Below are 17,809 nucleotides of genomic sequence, written 5' to 3'. Positions count from 1 at the left end.
GAATGATATGAGGGCGAGTTAATTATGACTTAATTTCCATTTTAAAAAAGCAGGAGAAAAGAGTTGCATCTGATGCTAAACTTTGCATGCTAAAAAAAAAAAAAACTGGTGACTTTACCAGCCTTTACTTTTAATGCATTCATTTATGGGCTTTTTATTACTTTAATGGATTGGACTGTGAATTAAATGGAAATGGATTAAGAGCGATAGAGGATGGGATGTGGTCAGGAAAATGACACCGGATTTGAACTTCACACAAACACACCTGCACATGCTCTACTGTTGCGTTGAAGCTTCTCTGAGCATCCTACACTCATTATATTTATGCAGATGTAACTGCTTTAAACTAATAGAATAGTCAGCCTTCAAAATTATGAGAATAATGACATTTTGACAGTGGGAATTAATACAGAATCAACTACATTGGCCAAGTTAGTGACAATGGCATTTGTTTGTGAGAGTGAATCCTTTAATGTCATAATTCATTCAATAATTACATTTCTGTCATTTTGTCACTCACGTTGATCCAAACATTTATCTCTGTATTTTAGCATTTTGTATATATTATCGCAGTATTCATATTCTGAATCTGCTTTTTTAAATTTTAAATTTTAATTTTAGTCCAAGTTTTACTAATTGCTTGTCATTTTCATTTTTGTATTTCTATTTAGATTTTACTTTTATTTCAGTCTAAGGCAGTCATTTTAGTAGTATTATTTTTTTAATTTCCAAGTTGCAAACATTCCAAAAATGATTAATTTTCAAGTTTTTAGTTTATTAATTTTTATTTTTATCTAATAGTTTTAAAGTTTTATTCAACAATAACAAAACTGTTCCAAACTCGTATGCATTTCTGTTTTATGTTATTTTGTATATATTATCGCAGTATTCATATTCTGAATCTGCTTTTTTAAATTTTAATTTTAGTCCAAGTTTTACTAATTGCTTGTCATTTTCATTTTTGTATTTCTATTTAGATTTTACTTTTATTTCAGTCTAAGGCAGTCATTTTAGTAGTATTATTTTTTTAATTTCCAAGTTGCAAACATTCCAAAAATGATTAATTTTCAAGTTTTTAGTTTATTAATTTTTATTTTTATCTAATAGTTTTAAAGTTTTATTCAACAATAACAAAACTGTTCCAAACTCGTATGCATTTCTGTTTTATGTGGAACTCAAAAGGTTATATTCTGAAAACAAAAAAGTCTGCTAAAGTTATTTTGAACCCTTCTGACTTACTTTGTTAGGGAAAAAACTATTAAACATTATAATTTAATAATAGTTATTATTACCCATGTGTATGGTTAATGGAGATAACACCACAACATTATCTAAGTATCCTGTAGTCCTCTGAAGTCATACGACAGGTTTGTGTGTAGAGCAAACCAAAATTGAGGTTTACAAGAGAAGTACTACTGCCAGGCTCATGAAAAAATATTTAAAAATTTTAAAAAGTTTTGAGTCTCATTTAATTTATTTCACAGAATTGCTCAGATTTTCCAAAACCATTGCTAGCCAAATATGGTCACAAGTTCCTTCATTACTACCATAGTTCAACAATTTGGCATTTCCCCGAAACATCATTAAAATGAAAAGCATGGCAAATGTGTGGTTGGAATGTTAGAAGCATATGACATGAGGACTTCAATGGATCATGCTCTTGGGCAAATAAGCAAGCTAACATTCATAGTCATTCCATTTAAAGAGCAGGTCATATTGTATTTTAAAGTGTCCTAATATTGTGCTGGAGTCCCCTACAACAGGTTTAAATGCATTTAAGGTCAGAAAACATTGTAATTTTCTCAGAACATACAATTAATATTAGTCATTTGCCAATGATTTCTAAACTATTCGTTCCAAGCAAGTTCGGAGCAAACCCCTCCCTTCCATAACCCTACTCTGCTCTGATTGGTTAGCTGGCCAAGCCTATTGTGATTGGCACAGAAAGGAGTCCTTGAGCAAGTTAACGAGCGCTACCATTGTCAAAGCACCTTTGCATAAAACAATAATGACATAAAATACAAAAACACTTATGCAAGCAAATCATGCCCACAGCTAAAGTGTAGCTGCTAAACTGTGAACACTTAAAACAATAATGGTGGATACGTTAGCCGAGTGCTAACGTGACTAACTGATGAAACAATACAATTTGTAAACCAAAATATGTCTACTGTAATGTTTGAAGAAAAACAGACAAAAGACGCCCTGTGTCTTAACTTTTAATCAGAACGCAGAACAGCAGCCTAAGTACTGTAACTCGCTCGTCTCTCCCGCATTAATCCAATAACTGCCGGTGCAGCAAACAGCAATGTCACAATGATTATAAAGTCTGTGCGCAACACTACATTCTTTATTATTAAACGAAGTGATTAGAACAACGTCAGTCTGCATTAATCGACACATTCTTAGGAAATAGTGGGTTCACAGCAAATTATCAGAACTACTTCAGTAAGACAGTAATATCGTGCGTACGGTCGTTTCAACGCAAAATTTGGAATTGATCAATATGGACGTGAGCGGTGGCTACGATCAAATCTCACGTATTATCATGCAATTTTTTGAAGAACAACTTTGCAGAGTGTTTTCATTTAAGGATAGCTACGTTATTAACTGCAAAAGAGATATTTTTCAAAAACCCATATGACCTGCTCTTTAAATATATATACACACATTTCAATTCATATATTTTAGACATGAGTGTGTAAACAGTGCTGGGTAGTAACTGATTACATGTAATCTGTATCATGTAATCAGATTCCAAAAATTAAAAAGAACTTGTAGCCTAATTAAAATATATATTACATTCTAAAATGCTCATAATCAGATTACAGTTACTTTTTATACATTGCATGGTTACATATTAATCACACAATAGCAGTAAAGTATTCATTATTTGATAAAATTATTTTTCTCATTTCAATTTTCAATTCTAAAATTCTACTGCTTTTACACATCTGGAACTTCTTCCAGCTTTTTATCAACTCACAAACCCTCTGTAGTTCATAAAGTAGTGTTTAATACACTTCATGATGTTGATAAGAAAGAATGTAACATATTTTAGGTCAAAAGTAATCTAAAAAAGTAATCAAAAAGTAGTCAGACTACCTAATATGTGCACTCCAAAATATTGTTACAAACTATCATTTCAAATTTTCAATTCTAAAATTCTACTGCTTTTACACATCTGGAACTTCTTCCAGCTTTTTATCAACTCACAAACCCTCTGTTGTTCATAAAGTAGTGTTTAATACACTTCATGATGTTGATAAGAAAGAATGTAACATATTTTAGGTCAAAAGTAATCTAAAAAGTAATCAAAAAGTAGTCAGACTACCTAATATGTGCACTCCAAAATATTGTTACAAACTATCATTTCCATCATGTAATTTGTAACGGACTACAATTTGTAAGTAATATCCAGTACCTATAAATGTAAATGATAAATAGAATTTTTATATTCGCATTATGTGGATTGTGAAAATTTCTACAGAGAAAATGTGTGTAGGGTGCTGTTGTCACCACGGTAAATCAAGAAACTTTGTGTGTACAGACAGAGGTTTACTGTACATATAGGAAATGGGCAATCTATTTACTTACTCTGTTTGATCAACCTCTTGTCGGCCACCACAACATTCTCCGCATCCACCACAATGACCTTCCCATCCCGCGGGCCCACGGCGAAGTTATCGAAGCTGACGTCCAGCAGATAGAGAGCAAAGTCGAAGTCATTGTTAGTAAGCTGCTCCGCAATGTCCATCAACTGCTTGGCCAGGTCTACTCTCTTTTCCCAGGGAGCATTGAAGAAACTCCACAGCTCCTCGCCCACATAGTTCACCGCCACCATCCGCCCGCAAGCACCCAGGTACTTCGCAAATGGCCAGCCTTCGTCTGACGGGAAACTCTGAGAAGAGCACACAAGGGAACGGTTTGGAGTTTATGTTCAATAAAAGTTAAAAGACCCTACTAAGTGAGTTTCGAAATTCCCATCGTACCCATTCACCGAACTTCAAGTTCAAATGAAACCGTTTCTTCAGCCAAACTAAGTTGGCTACTCCACTTCAACTTCAAATACTTTCATAGAATAACAGTAAATTGGACTACGGGGAATTGTGATTGGTTTCAACGCTGACGGCAGTGCCTCTGGTGTCCAGACTTCAAATTGAAAAGTTTTGAGATGAAAGCTAACAGCTCTGGTAGGAGGGCTACTTGAAGAGGGGGGAAAACACGACATCAATTGAATGCAAAACAGCAGGTTATTATTTTAATATGATGATTGTTTTGTCTGACTCACATAGAGGCAGGAAATTTGTGGATGCTGGGGAGGCATCTGTCAGTTGTGACTTTACCTTGCTAGCCTCTTCAGATACACACAAATGAGGCAAGTGAAGCAGCTGTACCCCAGCAACTGGGTCGGTCTCTCAGGGCCTTGAGTGGGCACGTCTCATTACAGCTCCTCTGTCTATTCCATCTACCGCAGCGTGGAAGTGCAGAGTCAATTAGATATGAAAGAGCACAAATTAAAGCAAAATAAAAGGAAAAACCAAATACATTCACTGTCCTGACTACACAATCTGGTTTGTTCAATCAGAGTGCCACTCTATTTTAATGAGTCATATTTGAAATGTACAAAACCTTCGTCTTGTTTTGCTCTGGGACCTTCTGGCTGATATTCAGCAATAATTTCACCTGCTTCATTTTTCCAAGCTTCTCAAATGACTCGCACGAGCTTCACTGATATTGACAGACAGTGCTGCGCAAGGGAAAAAGGCATACAACTGCAATCAGATTCGCTTTTATTTCACAGTCAGAGAAATTTAATAGTCTAGTTTAATCTGCCTCAGAATCTGGTTAAAGTTTAATGCGGAGTCTCATTAATATTTCACCATACACATATTATTTAAAAACATACAATCAGTAGAAGGACGCAGAATAAAACAGCTTCTGTTCAGTCCGAGAGCTTTTTGTTACACACTCTTAAAATGGTAATGTAGAAAGGGAAAAACACAAGTGGTATCATCATGCAGCCATACTATGTATGCTATTTTTGCTGTATGTATATTGTACACATTATGCACCTTCGTCTTGTTTTGCTCTGGGACCTTTTGGCTGATATTCAGCAATAATTTCACCTGCTTCATTTTTCCAAGCTTCTCAAATGACTCGCACGAGCTTCACTGATATTGACGGACAGCGCTGCGCAAGGGAAAAAGGCATACAACTGCAATCAGATTCGCTTTTATTTCACAGTCACAGAAATTTAATAGTCTAGTTTAATCTGCCTCAGAATCTGGTTAAAGTTTAATGCGGAGTCTCATTAATATTTCACCATACACATATTATTTAAAAACATACAATCAGTAGAAGGACGCAGAATAAAACAGCTTCTGTTCAGTCCGAGAGCTTTTTGTTACACACTCTTAAAATGGTAATGTAGAAAGGGAAAAACACAAGTGGTATCATCATGCAGCCATACTATGTATGCTATTTTTGCTGTATGTATATTGTACACATTATGCGAATACTGAAATTCGGGGTGTTGGCAGTACCCCTGAAATGCTATTGGGTCAATCTCAAGTAACACTGTCCAAGACCTTTTTAAAACATCATTTTGTAATCTTACCATTTATGTTGGTTTTGAAAAGGTTTAATTTAATGCCTCGAAAAATAGTCATATAATGTAATCATCAAGTAAAAGTTTATATATTCCTTACACCTTGAATAGATGGAATGTACACATTCTAATCAATTTCCAAAAATAAGTAATATATTTTAAATAAATAAAATGCCACACACAAATATTTTTATAGGTATATAAAAGATCCTAATCTTACATATGTGCTTTTTTATTATTTTATTTTTTATAACCTAAATTAATTTTGCATATCATAAAAACAAACAATAAAAATTATCTGATATTTTAAGAGACATTTAGACATGGCACACAGTCATCTTGATGATCTCCTGTTTTATGTGTCTGCACATTTCTGCTCAATGGTCATACCACATGACTTTTTATTTGATTATTTATAATATTTTAACAAACCTGCTTCATACTAATCATAAAATATTATCCCAAAGTACTCTTCTATTCAAGAATGTCTTCTTTTTAAATCAGGCTTTTTTTTCTTACCATCTAGACAGTCGCCCCCAAAAACGATATTTTAGACATTTAAACATGTTTAATAGTAAGAATAATAGAAGAGATGCATTCAAGTCTTTTTATATGCAAATTAACATTTTTAAATAAATTAAAGATTTGTTTTTGTTCCATTTGACTGTACTACACTGAAATAAAAATGCTGCATTACATGACGCAATCACAGCCAATCAGACAACCTTTGATAATGATTGTGTAAAAACAAAATTGCAAAAATGCTAAATATTCGTAATTATTTGTCACTGAAATAAAGTCAACCTAATGAGGTCATGACAACAATGTAGCTCACTACTCTATGACCAGTCTTGTGACCCACAAACACATTGCAGTGCACTCATTACACAATAGCAATGTGACTGTCCCTCATCAGTTTTTTGTGACAACCCCATCCTTGTCTTCCTGTCCATCTGTCATTCTATCAGCGGTGTACATGCAGAAGCTAGACAGCTTTGAAGCTGCACTATTAAAGCCTTTGACTCTAGCCACGGCCTCTAAGCGGCAGATGAGATAAGACTCAAACTATCAGGCCACGCTCCAGTTAGGCCAACAAATCCAGGCAGTAAACAAAACACACACTCCCTCTAATCAGCACTAAATGTGCCAACAATTTCTACAAATTACAAAGCAGTATAAAATGGAGTGTGCAATAATAATAATATTAGCTCACTCTGATATTAGTAATTAGCGTGAGGCAAAGCAGAAGCAGGCAAGAAGTCTGGGAGTAAGGCGGTCAATAGTCTATAAGAGGACTGGGTCAATCAACAGCCTCACAGCGCTGCTCATTCCCAGCACAATTCCTGTGTGGGTTTGATCAGGGGCTCTCCAGAAAGAAGGGGGAGAAATCCATGGAGAGGGGAGGAATACACCTCGCAAACCTCAAAGAGAGGGATTTGAATGGAGAAACAGCAGGCCAATCGCTTTTGTGTTGGGCTTTGTTGAAGACTTGCTCTGTTAATGAGGGTTAAGGGTGGCCTTTAGCAAAGAAAGACCTGTGTAAGGAGGCCCTAAGGCTGTTCGGCATCACATTTACAGCCACTTATGTAGTTCATGCAGCAGCAGCTGTCAGTCTGGGACTCAAAGACGGATGAGTGAACGAGGGCCAGTGTGAGAGGGAACTTTGGGCCAGTTGACATAATTGTCCAAATTTGGAGATGGTACTCCACTGGAATATGCTAAACTCTTCCTGTGCTGACACTTACAGTACTGACCAGAGTCAAAATGATTGATGGTAAATTGTTTTAGAATGTGAATGTGTCAAATATGCAATATTTGTACAATTTATAAAAAAAAATATGAAAATAAAATACAAATACAATACACACACTACTGCTCAAAAGATAAAAAAAAATAATAATAATTCAGCAAGGATGCATTGAATTGATTAAAAGTGACTGTAAGACAATTATAACCAAAGATTCCTTTTTCATCCTGAAATTTTCTGTTTATCCTGAAAAAATAAATAAATAAGTATCACGGTTTCCAGAAAGAAAGAAAAAATATGAAGGATCATGTGACACTGAAGACTGGAGTAATGATGCTGAACATTCAGCTTTGATCACAGGAATATCCAAAATATATTAAAATAGAAAACTGTTACCCTATATCGGGGTCACCAAACTTGATCCTGGAGGGCCGGTGTCCTGCAGAGTTTAGCTCCAACTTGCCTCAACGCACCTGCCTGGAAGTTTCAAGTATACCTAGTAAGACCTTGCTTAGCTGATTCAGTTGAGTATAATTAGGGTTGGAGCTAAACTCTGCAGGACACCGGCCCTCCAAGACTGAGTCTGGTGACCCCTGCCCTATATTGTATTTGTTCACTGTATTTTATATCAAATAAATGCAGACTTAATGAGCAGAAAAGACTTCAAAAACATGTATAAAAGTCTTAAGTGTTTGAACTGTATTATTATTAGTATTAGCTGTTAGAATGACATTATATCTAAAATCTCATTCTTGTAAATCTCATTCTTGCCACTGTCATATTAGCGCACATATTTGCTCTCTCTTGAATACTGTATATCTGAAAAACATACATTCATAAAATATTTATCGTCAGTAAATTCCCAATTCACCCACTATTGGGTGATGTTATGGCCTCTTTAAATGTCTTTACAACAAACATTTAAATAATTAGCGAATCATTTAGTAAAAAGTGAAGCATTTCAGCATTTTAGCCCATAGAGAGCTGACAACTCTGCTTATTTGACGTTCCCCCCAGTGCACTTAAAACTCTAATCCAGTATCCAGGAGTTATTAACGTTACTGATGAGGCGTTGAAGTGGTAAAATAAATTGGAAACTGGGGTCTCATTTAACGTTGACTAAACTTTAATATGAATAAAAAGAGGTGCGTGGGTGGAAATTTTTCCCTTTATCTTCTTTTTTTTTTTTTTTAAAGAAGCATATTCAAGAGAGAGAGAGAGAGCGAGAGAGAATTGGTGGCATTAAGAAGTGCTGAGGGAGCACAACTTCACCTGAAGTGATACAGTGGCCGCTCGGAATGATCAGTGGGAAATTTTCATTCTTATTCACACAATAACCAGTGGCTTTCTCCCTCAACTGTAATTTGTTAAAATAAGCCATATTCTATATTAGACTTTTTTTTTTAATTTCCTGAAATTCACTTGAATGTTTATCCAAGGTTTCTCATCAAAAATGATTGTACATGACTTTCATTACCCTTTCCTGACTTTGTATTTCAATCTCCTTATTGACAGGTTTGAAATAACAGATACTTACGATAATATCAATATCAATTATTTCTTTTATATATACAATTTTATACATGCTGAATCAAACCCACATCCATCCATGCATACATACATACATACAGTATTGCCTTGTTTATTTCAATGGGTTTTGAAAGGTGCAACTCAAGAGGATAATTACCAATTCAAATCTTGTAAAACCAATAGAAATCCCAATTCAATCTGATTTTTTAACCTGTTAATAACTGTAACCACAATTGCATTTAGAATTCAGCTACATATAACTAATAACAACATAATATGGTATTAAGTATTTGTGAGTCGTGTGAGGTTTATTTTGGCTAAACGTCATACCCATGTAATAAATCATAAAAAAAATTTCAAACCGGGAGGTTGAAAAAAAAGAGAGAACATAAGGAAGAGAGAATGAGACAGAAGCCGTGTGCCCAGCAGATCTCTAGAGAATCTCACCCTGCTGAAAATGAAACAGCCTCAGACAAATGGCTTTCCTCCAGAGGAGAGGATGAAAAGAGTAAACCTGCAGTTTTTACAATGTCATGCCCTTCCAAACAGCATCTCGCATGAGAGCAGCTCTGTTGTGTGCTTGTGTTTGTAAGAGTGGCTCTTTGGGTCAGATAACAATTTGGTAAGGCTATTGTTGATCAATGTGATTTTTGCAATCTTACCCCACACATGTAAAGATGAAAAAAATGTGTGCGAATCGGGTTTCAACAGCAATTTGTACTAATATACAGAGATAGTTCACCCAAATATGATTTTTCTTTTTAAATGTGACAGAATTTGTGTCATTTAATGTGATTCAGTATTATTTTTCCATAGTTCATAACATTTATTTATATTCTTATCTGTAAATTCACAAGAGTATTTCCATTTTTCAAAAAGGTTTAACCTGACAGCAAGCGAGACACTATTAAACATCAAAGACTTAATTAAATCACTGAGTGCATATGTGCATGAACCACAGAGCGCAACAGAGAAAGGGAGCGTAATAATCTGAACTAAAATATTCATTTTTATAAAATATTTGTTGAGGTTTCAAATTGACCATTTTATTTAAATCTTGCATGTAGTACATTTTCTAAATATATGTAGATAACCATTATGTAGGGATTTGTTTTTGTCAATAATATTTTAATTGATATTTTATTATCTGAATGATGGTATTAACAGATAGGCCTGTCGCAGTAATCAATATATCGACTTATCGCGCAATATATGTACATGACCGCAATCATTTTTGGTGACGCAATATATCATCCATTATATTTACTTAAAAATTTGTGTCACCATGTTTTGTACATTCCACTTGCGCCTGTGTCTTTTGCAGCTTCTCATACATCATGTGGTGTAGTTGGTGCTAGTTCAAATTTTAAAAATGCTTCTACAAAAAAAAGTTTAATCTGCAGATATGGTCTTATGGTCTGCAGATACGGACATCTGAATGCTGAGTTGTGATTGTGTTTTTCAGCAATAGTGTGCAACCTTAAATTTACAGAGAAAAGAGGGTCAGGGAAAAATCTGTAGATGGAAAAATCTCCATACAAGTTATTTGTGCATTTTTCTTTTTTTCTATTTTTTTGTTAGAAAATGTTTATTTCATATTTATTTAGGTTTTTTAAGCTAATATTTTGATGATCTAAATATTCTCAATTAAAAGTTTGTTGTCATTTGGAAGCGTGTAGGCCTTCTTGCATTATTATGCGGTTACATTATGATTATATATTCAGTGGCATGAAATGGTCTTTAAAATGACAATAATATCGCTTATCGCAATTATTTCTGGGGCAATATATCGCACAACAAAAAGTTGTTATCATGACAGGCCTATTAACAGAACACATGAGTATTTTAACTATAGTTTATTTGAGAATCATCATTCAATCCACTATTCCTGTGGAACTCAAATTACTATATTATGTGTTTAATAAACTTTGTTAAACAAGGGAATTGCTGGGCAGATACTGTAGATGTAGAATCCACAGCACCTACAAAATATGATTTGCTCTCATGAGAGAAACTAGTATATTTAAATTAGTCTGATATGGTTAAGAGTGTGTACTGAAGATAGAGATGGCCCTATGATTCGTGATTAACATTCCTTTTAATTATTCCGTATGAAATGCAAATATAGGTAAAAATGTCAAAGGCGAAATTGGCTGGAAATATGTGCTGATGTTTAATTTAATAGCATGGCATGAACATCATTAAGCAGATGTTCCTGTTAGTGCTTCATCTTGTCCTGTACTGGATCAGTCACAGAATTAATTTGTTCGCCCAGTAAAATTTCCATCACAAACTCCTTGTTGTTGACTTGTCTGATTGTCAGCCAAAACACCTGCTTACCCATTACACAACCTCAACGAATAATATAGCATTTTATTGTTCTAGTTTAAACCTCTTCCAATGTCAGCCAGAGTTCTTTTTAAAACCCACTTGTATAATTAACATTTGTGCCAATAGCGGATTCTCTGCTGGTGCAAAACCCCCTGAAAACAAGTGCCAAATATATTGGTACCATATCACAGCAGAGTTCTGTCCATATAAGCTTTGCATACCCAAACCATTTGAGAGAATGACCATATGCACGGACTAAATATTAACATTACTATAAATTCACTTGTCATTTGAGGTGTACCATAAAGCTTACATAAGAAAATGTTGGAAACACGTGTAACTCTGTCAATTATTTATTTGCGATACTATGGTAATTGTCTGCAAATCTGGGAAACATGCCAGAGCAAACTTATCAAAGTCAAAATTTCTGAAGAGTTTTATTGTTCCATTTGTTTTCCCTATGCTTGACCAGTTTTGCGTATGGTGTTTCTTATTTATTGTCTCTAATAAGTCACCACTCGTAACTTCCATATTAGTTATTGGTCTTTTTTTTTCATTATCAGGTACATCATAATGTATATATAAACTGGCCAACATTAGAGTTTTACCTATTATTATTTGTATTATTATTATATGGCATTTTTATATTGGTTTGTTAGTATCAGTCAGAATTGTAATAATTGTAAATACTGCCAGATCCCCAAGTCAAAATCTGTCAAAGGTATTCATTTCTTGAAAAATTAGTTTTTGAGCCAAATATTGCTTTAGAGCCACAGGAAAAAGATATTAGGTGATTATCTGATGAAAAAAAAAAGGGAACTGGTAAAACATCCACTATAACATTATGGAAGTTTAATGGCATTTGTGTTGCTTGAAGAACATGTATACACAATTACTTCCAATGGCCACCAATGAAGAAATATTCAAGCAGAAGTGCAGTTTACAGCATCTTCCAGTCTGGCATAGGGTGAGGGATGAGTTTTAGAATGAGGGATTCCGTTACCTTGGCATCCAGATGTGTGCGTTTACCCAAATAGATGTTAACTGCAGCCCTAAACATTCTCATTACAGACAACAGTAATTAACTAGGGTAGTAACTAGGGCTGGGTAAAAAAAATATTGATATCTCGATATTAATCGATTGTTATTTTTATGGAACGATATTGATTCTTAAATCCCAAGAATCGATTAGTCTAGCCTGTTTTCAGTTAATGAACGGAACATTGAAGGGCACTTCCTATCCAATAAATCACAATAAGCATTGTGCTTTGGTACTTTTAATATGAAACAAAGTCTCGGATTTCAAATTATCTCCGTTGTATTGCAGTATTCAAACAATAAATGCCATTTTTGGCCGTTTAATGTGGAGTGACAGATCGCTGTAGACGCGGCAGCGCGAGGCGCACGTGAACTGATCATCTCCTCCACATTAATACCAGATTCAGCACAAAATAATCATGACTAAACATCCGAAGGTAAGTTAAAAGAAAGAGTACAACTTTACAATCCGTATCCTGTCTCACGTAATCACTCAAAAATGTTTCCTCCATGCAAAGACGTCAATATAACGGCTTGTAAACAATGTCACGTAACATCACATTTACCTCAGAAAAACATATTCGGTGACCATAAACTCATTAGTCAGAAAGAAAAATAAACTGTAGAGAGGGGCGTTTTGTTTAATATATGCACCATATAACATATTCATTATAAATTGTACTGTTCTTCAATGTTTAATTTATGTTTGAAGAACTCCAAGTTTTTATGACAGCCACCATTATGTTTATATATTCAAAAAACTAATTTAAGTAGAAATGTTATTATGTAATTGTAACGTTATTATTTTAAAAGCTTTATTAAGTGTAATTAACAAATCAGTCAATTTTAACCTTCAATATTATACTAATGTAGTACCAACTGACTCTCATGAATATTTTACAGCATTAGTTGAGATTTTTTTTTCCCTTAAGAAAACTTGGCATGTACTGTACCTGATATAAATCCAAAATAATCGACATTGAATCGAATTGAAAGCTTGTGAATGAGAATCGAATCGTGAAATTTGTGTCAAAAACCAGCCCTACGTGTAACCGTCACTAACCGCCTTTCTCATGTAAAACGCTCTGCCAGGGTGTGGTGAAATTCTCTGCATTTTCTCCAGTCGTCGTGTAACCGTCACTAACCGCCTTTCTCATGTAAAACACTCTGCCAGGGTGTGGTGAAATTCTCTGCATTTTCTCCAGTCGTCAATCCCTGGGATCTGTAACAAACGTGTTAGGACAAGCATCTAGAACAGATTCAGATGAAGAGTGAGTGACGAAACGCTACAGTAAATGCGAGAAAAAAAAAAAAAAAAGCAATGTGGATGAAAATATCCTCTCACCGGCTTTGAAACATATTACACAGTCTGATAAGCCAATTTAAAGGTCTGTTGAGGAAGAACTAAACACAAGTTGTTTTGTTCTTCACATTAAATGACTGCCCTTTTCCCTCAAACCCCGTCATTGACCTGTGGTCCGCCACGCAGGCGTGGAAGCAGAACAGCCCCGTCTGGCATTTTGCTTGGCCATTAAATTTTAAAAGAGAGTCAGTCTACAGAGAACTCATCCCCGCTGGGTGCTGTGCTTATTCTACAACTTGGCAGACTTCTCTCCACCCCTTCCCCCCAAAATCTCCCTCTCTGCATCCTATCCCAGATTACAGACCACCAATCCACCAGCTGAGGACAAGAACGAGTGAAGTGAAAGAGAGAAAGTGCTGAAGGTTTTGCTCTGTATACTCAGTCTACTGGTCTATTTTTGAACAAGCACAGGCAACTAATTTCTTTAAAAGCATAGTTCATCCAAAAAAAAAATTAAAAAAATTCTGTCATCATTTACTCACCATCAAAACCGGTATGAATTTATTTCAGTTGTTGAACACAAAAGATTATATTTTGAAGAATAACCAAACCGTAATATTGGTAACCAGATGGTATAGTCACTGACTTCCATATAGGTTGGGATGGATAAATAAATAAATAAAATAGAAGTCAACAGCTACCATCTATTTGGTTACCAACATTCTTCAAAATATCAAAATAAATTATGCTACAACTTTCCTTTTTTTTTTTTTTGGAGTGAACTATCGCTTTAAGATATAAAACACAATTTGTATTTTTTTCACAGGGATATTTATCTTTCTCTAACTACACTTTAATATTATACTGTAATAACACAGATTATTAATATATTAATATAATGGCAAAACTAGATTTAGTATTTACTGTACTTCCTTTAATTTATGCTTTTTGTCTGGAATGGATTATTTTTAATTCTATATTACAGTAATGAGTATACTAGGTGGCAGTTGCATCACGTGTAGCACTTCAGTAGGGTGACCAGATTTTAGTTTTCCAAAAAGAGGACAGTGGGGGGAGGGGGGTTGCCTAAAGTATACATAGCAAGGTTTTTTTGTGTTTGTTTGCTTGTTTTGTTTTTATAATAAATAAAAAGAAAACAAGTAGATAGAATAGGAAAAAAAAGAATAGGGAATGCTAGTGTTAGAGCGTAATTTTTAAATAAAAATAAAACAAGTTAATAGAACAGAAAAATAATAGATAATGCTAGTGTTAGAAGGCCATTATTTATAATAAATAAAAAGAAAATAATTAGAAAATAGAGAAAGAATAGAGAATGCTAGTGTTAAAGGCTCTTTTTTATTTTTAAATAAAACAAGTTGTTAGAATAGAAATAGAATATAGAGTGCAACTGTTAAGAGGGTCAAATTTCTTTAATGGGGTCATATGATGCGATTTCAAGTTTTCCTTTCTCACATAGCAAGGTTTTTTATGTTTGTTTGCTTGTTTTGTTTTTATAATAAATAAAAAGAAAACAAGTAGATAGAATGAAAAAAAAGAATAGGGAATGCTAGTGTTAGAGCGTAATTTTTAAATAAAAATAAAACAAGTTAATAGAACAGAAAAATAATAGATAATGCTAGTGTTAGAAGGCCATTATTTATAATAAATAAAAAGAAAATAATTAGAAAATAGAGAAAGAATAGAGAATGCTAGTGTTAAACCCTACATATCTAAGTCACTATGTGGAAATATTAGCATAACGCCACCCAAATGTGCACGGAAAGAAAGGCGGTGTGGTTTCAGGAACAGCAGTAGTGTTGATGCAGCCATGTCAGGGAGACGCTGTGTTAGGGCTGGACAATAATTCAATATCAATGTGTATTGCGATATAATTTTTTTCAATAATGGTGATATGATTTTTAAACACATTTCCGATATTTCGATATACATTACCAGTGTTTCCCATACATTGATTTATTTGTGGCATTTGATTTTGTTGAATAAACATGAGCACTGCATGTTTCAAAATCAAAACACGGCGCTGGTGTTTTATATGAAAGTATTTCTGAAGGGACCCGACTGTCTTCTGAAAAGTTTCGATGACATTTTCATATTTATCTGATAAAGTAGCTGTTCAAGAGCGGAGCTGCTTTGATTATGGCCGTTACTTGGGAAACCTCTAGTTTTATCACGCTAAAAGGCCTCCTGCTGGCAGAGAATAAATGAGCATTTTCAATAATAAACCCGTCTCCAGCAACATGTTTTTGTTGTTGCTCAATTTTTTTGTTTTCTGCAGCAACTCAGAGCACTTTTCATATTCTTTATCCTGGCTGAAGCACATTTGTTTCAATCTATAAGTATAATCAGCCTACACTACGAGTCTTAATGGTGTTTTATATGAAAGTATTTCTGAAGGGACCCGACTGTCTTCTGAAAAGTTTCGATGACATTTTCATATTTATCTGATAAAGTAGCTGTTCAAGAGCGGAGCTGCTTTGATTATGGCCATTACTTGGGAAACCGCTAGTTTTATCACGCTAAAAGGCCTCCTGCTGGCAGAGAATAAATGAGCATTTTCAATAATAAACCCGTCTCCAGCAACATGTTTTTGTTGTTGCTCAATTTTTTTGTTTTCTGCAGCAACTCAGAGCACTTTTCATATTCTTTATCCTGGCTGAAGCACATTTGTTTCAATCTATAAGTATAATCAGCCTACACTACGAGTCTTAAGTTTTTGAACTAAGATTTTTAATGGTTTTTATTTTTTATCTTTTTAAGAATTCTCTTCTGCTCACCAAGGCTGCATTTATTTGATCTAAAGTACAGCAAATACAGTAACATTTTGAATTATTTTTACTATTTAAAATAACTGCTTTCTATTTGAAAGAAGTCATTTTAAACCTTCAGAAATCATTCTAATATGCTGATTTGCTGATTATCAATACTTAAAACAGTTGAGAATATATTTATTCAGGATTCTTTGATGAATAGAAAGATCCAAAGATCAGCATTTATCCGAAAATAAAAAGCTTTTATAACATTATACACTATTCCATTCAAAAGCTTGGAGTCAGTATAATTTTTTTTTTTTTGGGGAAAGAAATTATAGAAATTTTATTTAGCTCTGCAATTTTATTTTATTTATAATACTTTTATTTAGCAAGGATGCTTTAAATTTATCAAAAAGATTATACTGTTACAAAAGATTTCCATTTCAGATAAATGCTGTTCTTCTGAACTTTCTATTCATCAAAGAAACCTAAAAAAAATCTACTATTTTGTTTTCAACATAATAACAAATGTTTTTGAGCAGCAAATCAGCATATTAGAATGATTTCTGAAGGATCGTGTGACGGGAGTAATGATGCTAAAAATTCAGCTTGGAAATCACAGGAATAAATCACATTTTAAAATATTTTCAAACAGAACACAGTTATTTTAAATAGCAAAAAAAAAATCAAAATGTTACTGTTTTTGCTGTATTTTGGATCAAATAAATGCAGGCTTGGTTAGCAGAAGAGACTTCTTTAAAAAAACATTAAAATCTCACTGTTCAAAAACTTTTGACTGGTAGTGTATGTCAGCCTATAGTTTGATATAAGGTAAACATTAATTTATTTGTGCTGTTTTTTTTCTTAAATATTATATAGTTTTATAGGAGGAAGTTTCATAGACTTGTAAAAATTAATTTTTCATAAGTTTTTAGGTACAGACATCTGTTGTGGGTGTTCTTGGCAGTTTTTAATGAGGCTTTTTTTTTTTTAATAGTGTTCATATCGATATCGGAATTATATCGTATCGACCGAAATTAAGAAATATATTGTGATATAAATTTTGGCCATATCGTCCAGCCCTACGCTGTGTATTTCAGTGTGAAAGCAAAAGCACTTTATTTGGCCTTTTCGGAAGTAGATGCAATTAGGAATCATTGGTTAAGATGTATTTACAACAGAACAGCACAACCCAGACGTTCAAATTTGTGCAACACATTTTATGGACGACAGTTTTTTTTAACCTAGAAGAGTACAAGGCTGGCTGTGCAGAAAGGCTATTTCAAAAAAAAAAAAAAAAGGGTAAATTCCGACTTTGCTATGACAATCTGGTGCTTCTGAATCAGCGACTGTATGTATGTTTTGTTATTAGTTTAAGTATTTGCTATTGACTGTTCAAATGCAGAGTTTTGCGCAGCGCAGAGTAACGCGTCGTGTGTGTGTGTGTGTGTGTGTGTGTGTGTGTGTGTGTGTGTGTG

General features: G+C 34.0%; 1 protein-coding gene across 2 annotated transcripts in view; it reads right to left on the bottom strand.

Annotated features, from left to right (window-relative positions):
- Positions 1–17,809, bottom strand: part of dipk2ab (divergent protein kinase domain 2Ab) — a 47,057-nt gene that overhangs the window by 10,492 nt on the left and 18,756 nt on the right. For both annotated transcript variants that reach the window (XM_016276025.1, XM_016276024.1), the window contains exon 3: positions 3,598–3,901. In XM_016276025.1, the coding sequence (XP_016131511.1) occupies positions 3,598–3,901 (304 nt within the window). The remainder of the gene's footprint in view (positions 1–3,597; positions 3,902–17,809) is intronic.

This window comes from Sinocyclocheilus grahami, unplaced genomic scaffold, assembly GCF_001515645.1.
Source record: "Sinocyclocheilus grahami isolate Dianchi unplaced genomic scaffold, SAMN03320097.WGS_v1.1 scaffold98.1, whole genome shotgun sequence".
NCBI classification, from domain to species: Eukaryota; Metazoa; Chordata; class Actinopteri; order Cypriniformes; family Cyprinidae; genus Sinocyclocheilus; species Sinocyclocheilus grahami.
The sequence above is the reverse complement of the archived record's forward strand: the minus strand, read 5'-3'. Positions and strand labels throughout refer to the sequence as shown.